Raw genomic sequence first — 16,603 nt, forward strand, 5'->3', positions numbered from 1 at the left:
CTTCTCCACACAGGTGACACTTGGTCAGAGAGATGCCGGTCTCTCTCAAGCGTGGAAGGGAGTGTGCGGGGCAGCCCACCAGGGAGGAAGCAGAGGGGGCCAGCTGGGGGCGGCCCTGTCTGGAAGCTTCCCCTGGGCTGGCCCTGAGGCTCCTCCAAAGCCTTGTGCAGTGCCCCTGCTTCATCACCAAATGGAAGACCCAGGTACTGAAAACCGGACCGTGTTCTTTCCACAGCAGCCACGTACTTTGGTGATAAAAATTTGTTGCCAAGGAACAGGAGTTCTGAGGAGCTCCAGTTCACCTGGCGGAGAATGTTGAAAAATTGAAATGTTCCCGCTGAATCCCCGGCGGTCGTCTTCCTGAAGGGCTGCTTAGAAAGAGGTATTGCATGAGCTATGGGGGACGTGACCTCCTGCCTCGGAAGCTGGCGGTCCCGGAACTGGGAGCCCCAGGCCCCTGGGAGGAGCCCGGCACTGGCCCTCAGGGCTTGTGGTTGTCTTTTCCCCCCTGGCGATCCCACAGGCAACCAAACACCAGGAGGCCTCGAGGTCACGGTCACCAAGCACGCCAGCTGCGAGGGGGTCCGGCCTTGTGCGGAGAGCACCCCGGCTTGGGTCAGCGTGACTGCAGCAGGGATGAGTCTCCACCAGAGAGCCTGAAGGCCTTGGTCCCTGCCGACTGTGCCTTGGGCTCTAAGACCCGTGGACGGGGACACGGACACGGGCTGTCTCAGCAGGGGCGTGGAGGCAGCTCCTGAGGGAGGTGTCCCTGTGGGGTTGGCTCTGGGATCCGGCCCAGAGGGCTTGGGGATTGCAGTGTGGGGTGTCCTGCCTTGTCCCCCTCACCTTCCAGAAAATAGACGGTCAGAGAGAGTGTAGGAGGCTCTGAAACTGGCCGGAAGGCCACAAGGGCCAGGGAGGAAGAACGCTCCTTGTAAACCTGAGGTCAGTGTGTCCGGGGGCATTTCTGGCAAATTCTCAGGATTACTCATTCATGACCTCAGAAGGGCAGAAAAAGTTTTTCGAGCACTGAGTCCTCAAAGATCATGAGTCATGATCTTCGGTCCTTACAGATAACATATGTGACAGAGGGCAGGGTGAGGGCTGCACGTGACCCCTGAGTGGCCTGAGATTCATTTTGTCTTAGAGCAGGGAGGTGACACCCGGTTGGTGACCAGTGGGAAACGGAATGTGAGCTGAAGAGTCCAGCCCCCAGCGTGGCCACTTCCTGTCTGATCAGAGGGCAAAGTCACAAGGTCTGACCTCATGGGACCCTGTCATCTTTGGACACAAAGACTAAACTACCCGGAAGAACTAAGCAATGAATGACACGCCCGGATGCAGGGTTTTGGCAAGAACATGTCCCAGGCCGTGACCCCAGAGGACGGCGACCCAGTTTACAGACAAGGATAAAATGAAAAGCGAGGCCCCCACAGGCAGCCTGGGGACAGAGGGCTCTGTCACCCTGTGACCCCACCCTGGTAACCTCTAATCCTCCCTCCGAGTGTCCAGTTTTACCTTCGATGTCAAGAATAAAGGGTCACAGGGCCATGGACCAAGGGTCTGCTCCCCAACGCTAGGGTCTAAAAAAGCGATCAAGCAAGTTGTAATAGTACTGAACGTGAGTGAGAGGCAGGGGGAGGGCGCGGGGAGCCCTGATCCCAAATCAAACTCTGAACAGGAAGACAGACTTAGAAAGGCACGTGTGTTCACTGTTCCCGTTGGTTTGTGACAAAATGTGCGCCGGCGTCTCCTGACGGGGCTGTTCACAGAGACACCATGAGAACGGACAGTGCTGTTTCTCCAAAATTTTATTTTTAATTTAACTTACAGGGCCAGCCAGATATTCTGATAAGAAATTTACGTTTCCTTGGGAGAAAGGAAATGCTTTCATGGCATTGTTAACAACTGTATACATCTCCACCTTTTTGTTTTTTAGGGGCTAAAAAATCACACTGAGTAATGTACCTGACTCAGGTAAAATGAAACCTTTAAAACACAGAAAGAAACCACTTCCCGTACGGTAGTTTGGGGAATATGAATATATTAAATGATCATAACTTTTCACCTTTGAAATGTTTTCACATTTTTGTTAGAAAACAAAAACAAAACGAGTCCTAACTGTCCCCAATCCCAAGGCGAGGGTGGTGTGCCGCACCCTCACCGGGTCCCGCACACTGGCGTGCAGGCGCCCCGCAGCCCCCGCCCGCGTGGAAGGTGCTAGGAGCCAGCGTGGCAGGGGGACCTTCCTTCCACTTGGTGTAACTGAGGTCTTCGCCCCAAATCCAGACACCAAGCACTGGACGTTTCCGCGCGGTCCAGTCCTGCGTTCCCCTCCTAAGTAGCTTGGGCATTGTTCGTTTCGGGGAGCTTGGATCGCTTTCCCGACTTCCGATAGAAAGACAGGACTTGTTTTACACGGAATTTGGGAAAGACAGCCTCAGGAAAAGCAATTAAAATGCAGACTGCCTTTGGACTGAGATGGGAAAAAACACAGTTGTATCCTCGGGAGCTATTTTCCTCACTGGTATTCCCAGGAGGTCTGAAAACCTGATGCTCAAAACATCCACCGGGAGTCTCGTGTTGCTGGCTGATAAATAATTCCGTTAGTTAGAGAGGCGGGCAGAGAGTAAGGATATAAATTTCTTAATCAGCTACAGCCATGCTGAATTCAAACTGGCAAACTCTGATTCGTTAAGTTGTTAGTTGTGATCTCTGTATCACTAAGATGAACAGATACCATTCTAAGAACTTGACACAGATATGTTCTAGGAGACGTTCTGACGTGGTCACAGTAACAAAAAGTGGTGCAAAATCAGTTACTTTATAAATACTGATAATTTGCAGCATTAAGGAACAGGACATTAAAAAAAAATAAATGTCCCCATAGGACACGTATGGCTAGGGGCTCTTCCTTTCCTAAGAGAAGCCGACGTGTCAGTCACCCAGCCTCACGACTGCTGCGCTGGGTCACCCACGCTGAGGAAGAGGCGGTGCTCTGCAGGCCCCTCCCCCCCGAAGCAGCAGCAGCAACTTAGCATCATCGGCACCACTCACGGCAGGCGAGCTCGTGACCCATTTAAGTGAATAAGGCCGACGCGGCGCAGGGGTGCGGCGGGCGGCATCCCAGGAGACAGCTGAATACAAAGGGCTGGTTTCCATTTTTTCTTTTAATGCTGTGATACTTAAAAGTTAAATCAGCATTTTCATGTGATCGAAGTCTTTCAATTACATTTGAGCATTCATTTTTTTTTTTGCAAAAACTCAATATTAGGTAATAGTTACATACTAATACAGTAACATTCCTCTGCTGTACAAATTAAATCATTTAAAAGAAAGGAGCACTCTAAGAATTATATACAAAAGAAACCTGTAAGCATCGTTGAAATGAAATGCAAGGTGTCACTGTTAGTTCTACTGGTTTAAAATACCTTCCAAAAAGTAAAATTAACAAATACCCTTCAACATATCCAGGTTTACAAGTCTCGAGAAAAATCAAATGTCAGAATATTCTAGAAAGCTGTGAAAAGCATATATACATTTTCCTTACGACCTTATGAAGCCTCACGCCTTTGAGAAGTGGCTATCCATTCACTCGCACGTCAACTTTATCCGCCCAAACGGCTCCTGCCCCGGAACAGCGCCCCTCTGGTCTCCAACGCGGCTCTGCGCGGTCCTCCGTCCGCCAAGGCGCACCGCCTCACCGCGCCTCCACGCTCAGATCTTTAACAGAGATCAGCGCGAACACGCAGGTCGGATCTGAAAACACCAACCCCCTTCCTCCCTAAGCCACACTGTCACCTATGCATCTGCCTGCAGGAGCCCGGCCAGCCACGTTCAGAACTCCCACAGCCAACACAGTCCTCGACTTCCGAAGCAACACACAGATCAAGAAGAAGTCCACGTGTGCTCTAGTGGGCAAGAAAGCAGCAGCTACGTTCTCCAACGTGGACTAAAACAAACAAAAAAGGTAAAATGAAAAACCGTTCACTTAACAGCAGGTTAGCAGTAATGTTCCTCATGAACCGAGAAGAGAGCCTGATGCTGAATAGCTAACAGCAGATGCCGAATCTGGATTTACTATTGTAGGTGCTGATTGCAAATTAGGCTTCTTGCTGGGCTGGTCTCTTCAAATCCCTGATCTGTTTAACTAAATAGGTCTTCTCATCGTTAAACTGTTCGTCCTCGGTCCTGTCATTCTGGAACTTGCTGAGGAACTCTATGAGTTTGGTCTGGTTCTTGAGGAGGATGTCCAGGATGGGCTGCGTCTTGTTGGGATTGGCTACAAACACCTGCGTGGAGAGAAAGCGGCGTCAGTCACAGGAGGGACGGAACCCTGACACCCGCCGCGGCCCAGGCCCGGCGCTCCCCCGAGGGCTGCGGTCAAGTCCCGGCTCAGAGGATTTCGGTTTGGAAGGCCTCCTTTTACAACAGGGGGCGGGGGTGGAGAATGAGACATTTCAGCGCAAAAAGGACTGACATATTCATTGATGCTCTGAAATTCAGTAGCTTGGTATTAAAATATAGCTGATTTTAGAATAAAATGGGCAGAAATTACTTCTGGGCAAGGGAAGGCAGAATGGATTCTAAGTACCAAAGCCTCCATGAAAAGGACTAAAAAATACATTGAAACATGCTTTACTTTGTGATTAGTAATATTCTATGTCAGGAACGAATGCCTCGCCTTGTCCCCCAGCGCAGATGGTACACCTTGCCTCTGGGTCTATTGTTAAACACTGCGCCGCACGAACGTGCACTCGGACCACCGACCCGGCGCCGGGGCCCGCGTCCCCTGCACTGTACCTTAAACACGTGGAAGGCCTCAAACTGGATGTTACGACTCTTGTCTCGTAGGAGATTCATCATCAACTTGAGGTTCTCTGGTTTACTGATGTATTTTGTCATAATTGTGAAGTTGTGTCTGTCTAACAGCAGTTCACCGAGAAGCTGAGAAGACATTTAAACAATTACTCTCACACTGTCGTCAAGATTGCAGGTCAAACCAAAGTTTAAAAAAAAATTTCACTTTATAATCATCACTGTTAAGCCCAAAACAGCAGGTGCTCAAAAGACCGATGAGTGGAACTGAATTTCAGCCTATGAGCTGGCGAGGGCCCACCACCTGCCCTCAGAGACCATTCGTGGGCGGGGGGCGTGCAACCATATGGGGGGTCCAGCACTGCTCCCTGGTCTGAACACGCGCCAGCGCCTATTTGGCCCAGAATCTGAAACCGTCAGAGCCTACTTTCCACATAAGCATTTATGTCATCTCATTAAAAAACAAAAACCAAAAAAACCTGCCAAAGAAAATGGTTAAAAGGTAAGTTACTGATAATTCTTGTTGAACTACAAATCTTAGCTTAATCAATAAAGTTATTTTATTTACTTGGATTTCCCAGGACAGAGTGTTTCAGGTCCAAAGCCTTCCACACACTTACCCTTAAACTTGCCCAAGTTATGCTTTTATCATACCTGATTTGGGAAAGTTTATAAAAATGAGTATTTCTGTTCTTTCTTTAGCAAGCTGTCCGGAAGATACTCCAGTGTCTTCCCAACAGCGCCTCATCAGCACTAACGACAGTGAGCTACACATGCCTGTGCCTCCAGCGCTCACACAGCCATCATCCCACAGCGGTCCCTGGTTTCTCCAGCGTCCCTGCTCGCTCTAGCTCCCCTCTTCTGGAGCCAGCAGTCACCTCCTCGTGTGGTCAGTGAGCCAGCTTCTAAGGGAGGTCTAGTGTGCCCGCCGTGGGGGAGGCGGCCAGGGGCAGTCCTTGGGGGCAGAGGCAGGGTGGTGGTGAGGACCCCGCGTCAGCCCGCTTGGGGTCGAATCCTGACTCCCCACGCCCGTGAGCTACACGGCCTTGAGCACATTAATTTCCGGCGCCCCCGTTTCACCATCCACAGTGCGGGTGGATCACAGCACCTGCATCTCATGAGTGCAGTGAGAAATAAAAGCACGGATATGTATGTGCAAGGCACGCGGGACTGGAGTCTACACAGCACTGAGCTCTAAGGGAAGAAAAATGCTTGAGTAGAGGTGTTCCGCCCTGGCTTACCTGCTCTGGTTAGTTCCTTTCTGGATTCTTGGTTATGTTCTAGACACCTGAGAATTTCCAGACAACTGATGTCTAGATAAGAAATGTGTAGTACTAAATAAAAAATAACCTGATGTGCAGAACAAATCCATTCTACTTAAGATTTAAAAGAAAATTCTAGGAAGAATTCAAAGGCCCAAGCTCAGGCTTCACATCAATCTGAATCACAAAATGTACAACTTTCAGGGTGCCTGGTGGCTGGCTCAATCCACTGAAATCAACTGCTGATTTCAGCTCAGGACATGACAGTTCATGAGTTTGAGCCCTGCGTCGGGCCCTGAGTCTGGCTCAGCACTGACAACTGGAGCCTGTTTGAGACTCTCTCTCCCCGTCTCTCTGCTCTCCCCCAGTTTGCGTGTATGCGCGAGCACTCTCTCTCTCTCAAAATAACTGGAAAAAACCCCCCCAAAATATATAACTGTCTTTAAAAAAAATTTTTTTAATGTTTTTTATTATTGAGACAGAGAGAGTACAAGCAGGGGAGGAGGGTCAGAGAGAGAGAGGGAGACACAGAATCCAAAGCAGGCTCCAGGCTCTGAGCTGTCAGCACAGAGCCCGACACGGGGCTCGAACCCACAAACTATGAAATCATGACCTGAGCCGAAGCCGGACACTTAACCGATTGAGTCACCCAGGCGCCCCGTAACTTTTGAGGTAAGAAGCAGCAAGTATTTACTCTTATGAAGCCTCAGAAGTTACTATTAAGCACGTGAAGGAGTACAGCTCTGCTGGTGTTCATTTTCTATCACAGAAACCAAAGAAACACCAAGCGTGGCTCACTTGGTCGTCTGGAGGTTACCAGTTTGGTTATCTGGAGGAGGGTAACTGCTAATTCTTTAAATTTCTTTAGACCTCAAAAAAAAAAAAAAAAGTTGGAGGTCTTGCACAGGGAATACACATTTACTGGTAAAATAAATACAGGAATGCTAAATGCCTGTGTAGTTGGAAAAAGAGAACAGAAATGACAATCCATGTCTAGAGTCCCACCGGCCCTCATGGCTGTTCCACGCGTCCTGCGTTGTCATGGGGCCTCAGGAGCCGGGGACTGGCCCCGTGTCCGTGACTAATGGCCTATGGACAGTGGTCTCAACCGTCCTTTTCAGGTTGGCAGTTCTGAAGTGGCAGAAAAGTCTCGAATGCCTTTCTCCTTATCAAAGCAGCTCCAAGATTCTGAATTTGATTTGCTGACACACTACCCTCCTCCCCGACCAGTGAAGGGGTACTGGCCCTGTTGGAAGCTACTATCCTAGGTAGTCCTGCCAGGCCTCCTTGGCCTTGGGAGACCCTGGCTCCATCCAGCTGCTCACGCCCGTGGGACTGCTGGGGAGACAGGGTGCCCTGGCCCTCAGATATGGCGGGGCTGCTGGCAGAGCGCAACCTTCCTGTGTTGAGACTCACAGGGGAGCGTGCATTATACCACAGACATCACAAGCACAGAGGGCATTACAGCACACTGATGTAGAGGCAGCTGCCAAGACTCCCACACCAGCCCCGAGGGCGAAAGGACTGGCCTTATGAGTGCCCACTGCCCAGCCAGCGCACCTGCACACCCGGAGACACGGAGAGGTTCCAGGACGCGCCGGGCGACGAGGCCCCAACAGCGGCCACGAGGGGAAAGCACCCCAGCCTGACCGGACCACTGCGGCCGCGATCTATTTCCAAGCTGTGGCTACTACTGGTCCCTGACTGTAGGAGGCGCTGTCTTAAAGGAAAGGGGGAAGCTTCTGGCCAGATGGAAATTTGGGTGGTAGAGAGTATTCTAATCAAAGGACACAAAGTATAAAAGAGGTTCCTGATGTCCTTTAGTCAATTCCCAGAGAAAGACAAGGTCCCGCAGGAGGGGCAGCAGGAATGCAGTCCTGACCAAAGTGGTCTCAGACACCTCTGAGAGGCGCCACTCCGAGAAGAGTAGAACTTGAAGTGGACGTGGAATTAGGATTTCCACACCCTCCCCTCCCCCAAACCCTTTGTGATCTGCACCCACAGCTCCTGTCAGGCCCACTTCCTGACGGTGTGAGGGGTATGCTTTTATTAACTGCAGTGAGAAGTCTCTAGAGCAGAGGTCAGCAAACGTTGTTCTGTAAAGGACCAGACAGTAAATGTTTCCGACTCTGCGGCAACCGTTCAAATCGGCCGTTAGGCTCTAAAACAGTCTTACATAAGGCACAAGTAAGTGCATGCGTCTGTGTCCAAGACACTTCTATTGACAAAAACACGCATTGGGCTGGATTTAGCTCATGAGCTTCAGTTTCCCAACCCTCATTCCTGAGTTTTAAATCTTAAATTTCTTTTTTTTTCTTTTTTAAGTGTATTTATTTAGAGACAGAGAGAAAGTGTACGTGCATGAGCAGGGGAGAAGCAGAGAGAGAGGGAGAGAGAGAAGTTGCCCAAGCAGGCTCCGTGCTATCAGCGTGTGAACCAGCGACACGGGGCTCGATCTCACGACGCGTGAGATCATGATCTGAACGGAAATTGAGAGCTGGACACTTGCTAAGCCACTCAGGCACCCCTTAAATTTAAATTTCAAATGGAACTGTCCCTGTCCTGGCTTGATATAAAGCAGCCAAACCTGCCTGTGGTTGAAGGTTCTGCTGCTCCTCCCCCCTCCCCACCCCCAAGCCTCCCAACAAGCAGCTCCTGGGGCCTCACCTAGCTGATATGAGTCTAAGTTTCAAAAACAAGCTTCCGAACCTAAAACACTGCATTGCTAAGAGGAGAGGCCGCATCAAAACTCTGGACTCCCCACGTCGGTCTCCTCACTTACCAGCGGGTGGCGGGCGCCCCGTGCGGACCACAGCTGACCTTCCTTCCCACAGCAGTCCCAACTGTGGACAAATGCATTTTCCGCTCAAAGGTCTAAGAGCCACACCAGCGCGTCTCCCTTTCCCCAAACACAAATTCCACATGCAGGTGAAGAGAAGTCAAATACATAAAATCATCATACCTTGAGTGACTGTCTTTTTGTCACATAGTTTTCTGAATGAAGTAACTTCTCGTATTCACTGAAGAACTAAAAGACAAGAACACACGTATCGGGAATTATTTTTTAAAGATGGGCAGAAGACCTTAAAAAGCTGGAGCACAAACTGCTCACAGCACGAAGGCCGACGGCTGCCCATCCGTCCCACGCGGCCTTCCGCGGGGCTGCTCAGAGACCCCCGGCCCCCGCCCCGAGGCTCGGCCAGCGCGGGCCAGGCCCGTGCAGCTGAAACCCGGTCCTCCGCTGCCGCCCAAACTGCACATACATAAAACAGAACCCCTGCCTTCCCCGTTTTCTCAGGGTGAAGTCTGCTCCCATTTCTTAGTTTTAGGTTAGAAAATTCCTATTTTTTTCTTTTTATAATTCAGTGACTCAAAAGCATAATCACAAGTTACCTATTCTTTCAACGCATCAGGCAAGAGGAGAAAATGATTGTAAACAGACAAGAGAAATTCAGCACTCTCAAATAGGTAGGTGTCCCAGAAAGGGCGGGAACTGGGCTCAATCTTGAGTAACCGCAGGGATTTCATTTAGAAAAGGGGGAGGAGAGAGGACGGGAAGGACACGGCGTGAGTGAAGGCTGGAGAACGTACCATGTGAAGACTGAGGAAGTGAGGGACACGCGTCCACCAGACTTAACACGATGCTCTTCTCTAAGCAGCACGGTGTCACTGGCATGGGACGGCGTGGAAGGCAACAAAACGGGAGCTAGGAAACGGACCTGGGGACACAGGCACCAAGGCCGTACTTGCTAAAACGGGGCCTATGCTTTACCACGGGTGCTTCTCGGCCATTCGTCTGTGACGCAGAGCAGGGCCTCCCCAGGGAGCTGCTCTTGGGGCACTGGACTTCAGTCACCTCACCACAGGGGCTGTGCCCACTACATGCCACGGTGATCAAGTCCCCGAGAATGCCCACGGGAGAGACACGTTTTGTCTTACAGATGTTGTCATCTTATAATGGATTTTGTTCCCTTGGTGCTTTCAGTTATTAGAGATTTCAGGGTCAAAGGGTACAGGATTTTAGGTCATGTAACTCTGTGTCCTCATAGGAAAATATTAGTACAAAAACTGATGTCACTGCCTGAAGTTAACTTCCTTGGAAATTAGTTTGTATCTTTGGCAGGCTTTCAACTAAGACACTGGAATGTGAGGTGAAAGAATCGTTGAGGCCGTGTCATAGTACAAACAATCTAGCTGACATTTATGGAGGCTTCCTGTGTTCCAGGCAGGACTGTCAGGCACTCAGCACACACATTCTTACTTAATCCTCACAACAACCCACCCCAACGGTGAGGGTGTGATTATGAGCCTTCTACTCAGGGCTGAGGATCCTGAAGGCAGAGGGTGAATGAAGGCAGACGCCCGAGGTCTGGCAGCGCAAGGTGGGGTGGAGCACGAAGCCAGACTCCAGGCCATCCGGTGCCAAAGCCCACGCTTCTAACTGCTACAGAAAGGCACCCATGAGATGACTGTGCTCCCATTTTAAACTAACGCACAAAGACACATATCCTACCCAAGTGGAAAATTAAAAATATCTGACCAGCGATGTGGAAGCCACTCATGAGGCTAACTCTGAGGGACCTTGATGCACTCAGCATTGCATGCTGGATGCTACACAGGAGTTCGAAAGCACAGATTTTGCCTCTGAGAACCTTACAATCTAAACTTAGTTGAAGAGTAAAGTGAACAATGAAGGATCTCAAAAATTCAAGGAACTAGTGAAGAATGAAAACCCACGCCTTAGTCCTGCGGTCAGATGGGAATTTTATGTGCACTGTTACGATCCTGGTCTCTAAGGGCACCTGTTGTCGGACTGCGGGCTGCATGTAGGTCAGGCTAGTCCAGGGTGAGGATGCACCCGTGGGTGTGGTGGGAGCAGAGCTGGCATGCGGCAGGGGTGAGCACCTGACACAGGGGCCCGAAGGCCACTGTGCGGGTCAAGGCACCCCAAACTGTTTACGCCCCTCAGGAAATTGGACATCAACTCACACTGCCGGGACAGTCCAGTGTCCTCCCTCTACAAAGGGGACGGACTTCTGAGTCCCCAGCAGTAATGGCCTCGGCCACAGGCCCGAGGAGCCAGCTGCGGAAGCAGGGATCCCTGAGGCGAGTGCTCTGCTCACCCCCGAAGCTGCCGCTCCCCTGGCCCCCCAATGGAAGTGGCAGGAGTGTGGGCAGCCGATGGAGAGGAACGGAAAGTTGAAGTTCGGTAATAATTTTCTTTTCATCTTAACTGGATACGGTCACGGCAGCAAAGGGCTTTTCCCACCTCCCATAAAGCAAGAAAAGATGCAGAGGGTAGCGTGTCAATCAAAAGATAAAAATTCTGCTTCTGACCAAGTAACAATCTATAGACCTCAGTTCAGTACAGAAACGCTTACAGCACCATCAAAACCATTACGCATGCAAACTAAGTATCTGGCACACAATCTAATTTAAATCTTTCATTTCTGGTACAAAACTTACAATTTTAAAGTAGAATTTCATATACTTACTTTATCATAATGCTGTTCCAAAAATTCTGCACTGAGCAATTTATGTCTTGTAAGTAAATCCTAGAGAAAGAAAAATACTATTTTACAGCTGTTCTGCATTCAAGTTCTTTTAGAAAAGAGAATCCTAAAACATGCCACGCCATTTTTACCTGATAAAAACTGTCACTAAAATTCCCTATACTCAAAATGTATTCATGCACTTTCAGTACATGAATTGTACTGAAAGTGTTGATTCTATGGAAGAGCAAATAAAATCATTACTAACTGGCAACTGATGGTGATGATGATTAGTCACAGGTCTATAGCTCTTAGAAGGAAAAATTTAAAAACAAATACGTAAGGCAACAGAAATACAAATTCAAAGAAAGGGGATATGGCAATAAAGTGAAATAAAAGTAAATGATTGTGGTAAAGTATCCAATAGAATACTGCTCCTGGGGGAGAAAGAGGGAATTTCGTCATTAGAAGTATTGGAGGCTTCATTTTCTTCCTCACTTCTGTTATATTTTCTGTTATCTTCAGTGTCATATCTAATGAAAAAATTTTTTTTGAGACAGGATGTTTTCATTGTTTGTTTTTTTTTTTGTGCAAAAAAGGTGATTTTATGAAAGCACGGGACAGGACCCGTAGGCAGGAAGAGCTGCTGCAGAGAGCATGTTTTTAAAAAGCCCCATTGCGTTACCAACTTTAGCTCCCAAGTAAGCACATGAATGCTGCAGCAGTGTAGACTCAAACATCAGACTGACCAGGAGTCCAATTCTGCACTCTGCGCCACATGGCTTTCCCAGAACAACTCCAGGATCATGCACTCAGAAAACACCTACTACGTGCCCGGTAAAGTTCTAGGTGCTGGGGCTCCAAAGACAAGACGTGGTCCCTGCCTTTATGGACCCAGAAGCTGGCAATGATCAAGAGAGAATGGGAACTCAGGACAGCAGAAACGGGCAGTATGTGGTGGATGACTGAATAAAATTCATTTAGAGCCGCCTACTGGAGGGGTTAGTGCCAATAATCCCCTTTCTCTGAACCAACTTTCCTTGTTTTCTTAGCTGTTTGAGTGGCCCAGGTCACAATGAACTAGTGTTTCCTGAAGTCTGCCCAAGTGTATTATCGGTCCTGAGAAAAGTTCGAGGAAATGCCTCATGGTCAAGTGCATGTGGCACGTGCCACAGCTCTGGTTCCCTTGTGGGAATCAGGCAGGTCTCCAGAGACCCTACAGGGGGCTCTTCTGTCACCTGCTTTGTTACTGCCCTTCCCTGAAAGGCCTTCCTCACACAGGCTTTTCCCTTGCTCTGCTGACCTACCGACCACCTTTGGACCTTGACCCCACATCACTGCCACAGAGAAGCCTTCCAGACTGGTCACCAGCACGAAGAAATTTGTGTTTATGTCTGTGAGATTACCTGAATGCCAGCTCCCATGCTAGACTGTAAGTTTTATAAATACCATGTCTATTTTTACGAATCTTTGAATCTCCAGCACCTATGCAGGGCCCAGCACATAGAAGAGTGTAGTATTTAATAAATAAATAAATGAATGAGTGAGTGAACCAAAAAAAATCAGGGAACAGGTTTGGAAAAACATCGCATCAAGCAATCTTTAAAGTATGCTTTTAAGAAGGCTTCTAACTCCACCCCAAAGATTTACAGGTGTTCAAACTGCTGGATACGGTATGCATCGTATGCCTAAGAAAGACCTACCCCAACTTTTTAAAATCTTTCTTGGGGGTTAAAAAGACAAAATTAGAAAACCTGGAGCTCGGGTGTCCTCAAGAAGCTGGAGAAGAAATGCCATGAAGCTTCTGGGTGTGGGGGAGGAGATGGGGGCAGGGAGAATTTATATGATCTGAGTGTACTGGCCCACAGGGTCAGCTATTAGGGGGATGGGAGCAGGAGAACCTGAAGGGAGTGTGTCCTGCATGCTTGTTAGCACCTCCCCCTTCTACAGCTTCTGCAATTGGTTTGTGGAGTCGCCTCGGCGTACGAGCCTCAAGGGCAGGGGAAGGACTGCGGAACCCCGCGCCTGAGGACCAGAGCCTGGCACAGGGCAGGGGGAGAACTGCGGAACCCCGCGCCTGAGGACCAGAGCCTGGCACCGGGCAGGGGAAGGACTGCGGAACCCCGCGCCTGAGGACCAGAGCCTGGCACCGGGCAGGCAGACTCGTGGAGTGAGCTGAATGAACAAATGAATAAACGAATTAAGGGATTAGTGTGTCAGGATCCACATAAGACTATGTGTCATTTCTACTTTTTTTTTGTGGCTAAATCATTTTGGAGACCACTGTAAGGAAGTATGGAGAAAGGAGCCCAGTCGGCTCTGTCATAATCGGACAGAAGAAAATGTCAAAGGAGGGAGTCTTAGAGACAACGGCTCTCAACTAGGGTTGGATTTTAGGAACAGGGAGGTAGAAAATATTGCTCTAGAAAGCAAAATTCCTAGACACGTCGTGCAGTAGATTTTTTTACTGAAGTTCTGAGCAAGGAAACGGCTCTGAGGATAGATCTCAAGTAGGAACAAGAGCCTTGCAGCTGGGCCACACATGAAGAGGAGGACTTCCAGCATCTCCCTGACTAGGAAAGATTTCCTTTATTATCATCTGGTCTAAAGAGACCAGGGAACTCAGGAAACCACTGCCATCTAGGAATCCAGTCTTCGGTAGCCCTGGGGAAGGAGAGACTGGAAGGGCTCTGAGACGGCTAACATAGGAGATGGACTCCAATGCACAGAAGGACGAAAGCCCCTCGTTAAGAGGGCCACACCAGGGCCTGGGGAGGAACGCGCAACACTGGTAGGAAAGGAGAACTGCCGAGAGCCAGCAGCCAAGAAAAAGGCTGATTCCAAGCTGGGAAAAGAGGAGGTGGGGGTTTGGGCAGAGTCTCTACCTACTGAGCGACGAGAAGGAATCTCACTCTAGAGCTGGAGCCACGTGCTTCGGGGGGGTCCCCCAGGGTCAGGGACAGAAATCGACGAAGAGAAGGTGAAGGGGAAAGGTCATGCAGTCAGTGGGCAGCGAGCTGCCAAGTTTCCAGCATGCCAGACCGCGAGGTGCTGGGTCGGCTAGGTATGGGGAGGGGGGGCGGGATCGGATTCCCCACCCGCTGGGCTCCAGTATGCCCACGGCCTTGGTAGGACTGGCAGACGGCCAGAGGTCACCTCCTGAGCCCAGCAGATTGAGCAGCCAACTTTTGGGGTATGCTGAATTTAGAAAGAGTCCTACAAGTTAGTGAGTGCGGGCCTCAAACAGCATGTTGATCCCTGAAGAGACACTGCTGACCTCGGGCTCGGTTTCACAAGCCCTGGCAAGTTTTTGGCCCAATTTCCTCTTTGATGCTTGACCATGTCCCAGGACAAGCGACTCGAATCTACCAAATGTGTGTGGTTCGCCTTTGGAGCTCTTAACAGAATGTTCTCCCTGCGCTAGAGTCAAAGCTGTCCCCAGCTTATTTCCAGAAACCGTCAGAGCCGGCAGAAATAGAGTCAACCCCGTTTCTACAGCCCCCCGCTCCACATACATGAGGTGCTCTCACGGCAAGTCCCTGCCGAGTCTTCTCTTCTCCAGGCTAAATACGTCCAAGTTCCTTTAACCACTCCTCGAAAGACAGGGTCTGAGTCCCCCTCACCATCTACTGTCTTCTGAAAGCCATCTATTTGTCTATGTGCCTCTTACAGTGTAGCGCCTGGAACGGAACACATTTATGTGTTGTTACCGTGATGGCTCACAGTGGGGCCAGCCCAGCAGCAGCACCTTAGGTCACACACTATGTGGTCACAGGTAGCTTCGGGGCAGCAGCGTCACACTGTCTAATTTTACTGCACGGATTCAGAATTCTGTGTGCTCAGAGTGGGCTCTGTACACAGACTGCCTGGGGTCAAATTCCGGCTTCCCGCTTTTTGCCTGACTTCACCCACTACGTCTAGACTTCAGTTTCCTTGTCTGTAAAGGAGACAGTAACAATGCCTTCTCCAGAGAGTTGGTTGAGTAGGATGTGAAATTGCCTACATTTTAGTAATTGTTACACTTAGCAGTTACCTTTAGTATTAACTATATTATTATGCCTTATTCCCACACCCCTTATTTATAGAGGTGGGTCCTCAAGTGGAAGGCCACGGTTACTGTTCTGTTCCATTCTGGCTTCTCCGGATCACTCTGAAGCCTTATTTTAGGATCACCATTGTCTGCTCTCATTCCCTTTGTAGCCATCACCTATACATTTGATAAGCTTATCTAAGTCAATAACAAAAATGTTCAGCTGGACTGAGACAAAGCCCTGTGGAAATCCACTAGGAATTTCTCTCCAGGGTGATGGCGATCCATTTGCCAGCACCTTATGGATGCAGCATTCAGTCTGATGTAAATCACTCCACTGAAACTCAACCTGGCTCCTGTCTTTTCACTGATTCCACAGACACAGATCTGTACAATTACTCAACATCCAGTATGTCCTCATGGTTCGAAAGGAGTGATTCTAACAGCTTCTGTCTGCTGCATACACAGTGTGTGGAGACGCACTGACCCTGACACACGAGTATCCTTATTTCCACTCTAGCCGATGAAGAGCCCGAGATCGAGTCTGCAGCAGGGCCGGGAATGGGACCCAGGCGGCCACTCTCAGTCCCCTCATCCGCTGGCAACTGTGAGATTGATTTGACTGAAGTGACTCTTTGTGAATCCATGCTGGCTTGTGGGCACATGGTTTCCTTTCCAAAACGCTCAGATATCATCTCTTTACAAACACTTCCTAGAACCTTACACAGATATAACCTCAAGCTCCAAGCTCCACCAGCCTCTCTGGGGAATCTATCTTCTTTTACTCTGGAAAAATTGGAAATATATTTGTTGGCCTTCTGATGCCCCTCCCCATCTCCTTAAGTCCTCAAAAGAGAAATCACAAACAGTATTTGACCACTGAGTTACTATGTTGGTATACATTCATTCAAGCTACCAATCTTGGTAGTTTTCATTTCCTAGTGGCACACATTCCAAACACTCGTAAATTCGAATTTATGGATGCGCTGCATTTGCTTCAG

At 49.3% G+C, this 16,603-nt stretch overlaps 1 protein-coding gene across 2 annotated transcripts in view; it reads right to left on the reverse strand.

Moving 5' to 3' along the window:
• Positions 1 to 1,793: 1,793 nt before the first annotated feature.
• CAB39 (calcium binding protein 39) overlaps positions 1,794 to 16,603 on the reverse strand; it is a 48,236-nt gene continuing 33,426 nt past the window's right edge. For both annotated transcript variants that reach the window (XM_029933610.1, XM_029933611.1), the window contains 4 exons: positions 11,576 to 11,635; positions 9,043 to 9,108; positions 4,804 to 4,947; positions 1,794 to 4,292 (listed from right to left, as the gene is read on the reverse strand). In XM_029933610.1, the coding sequence (XP_029789470.1) occupies positions 4,104 to 4,292; positions 4,804 to 4,947; positions 9,043 to 9,108; positions 11,576 to 11,635 (459 nt within the window). In that variant the 3' untranslated portion in view covers positions 1,794 to 4,103. The remainder of the gene's footprint in view (positions 4,293 to 4,803; positions 4,948 to 9,042; positions 9,109 to 11,575; positions 11,636 to 16,603) is intronic.

The sequence above is a fragment of the Suricata suricatta genome, chromosome 3, assembly GCF_006229205.1.
Source record: "Suricata suricatta isolate VVHF042 chromosome 3, meerkat_22Aug2017_6uvM2_HiC, whole genome shotgun sequence".
Taxonomy (NCBI): Eukaryota; Metazoa; Chordata; class Mammalia; order Carnivora; family Herpestidae; genus Suricata; species Suricata suricatta.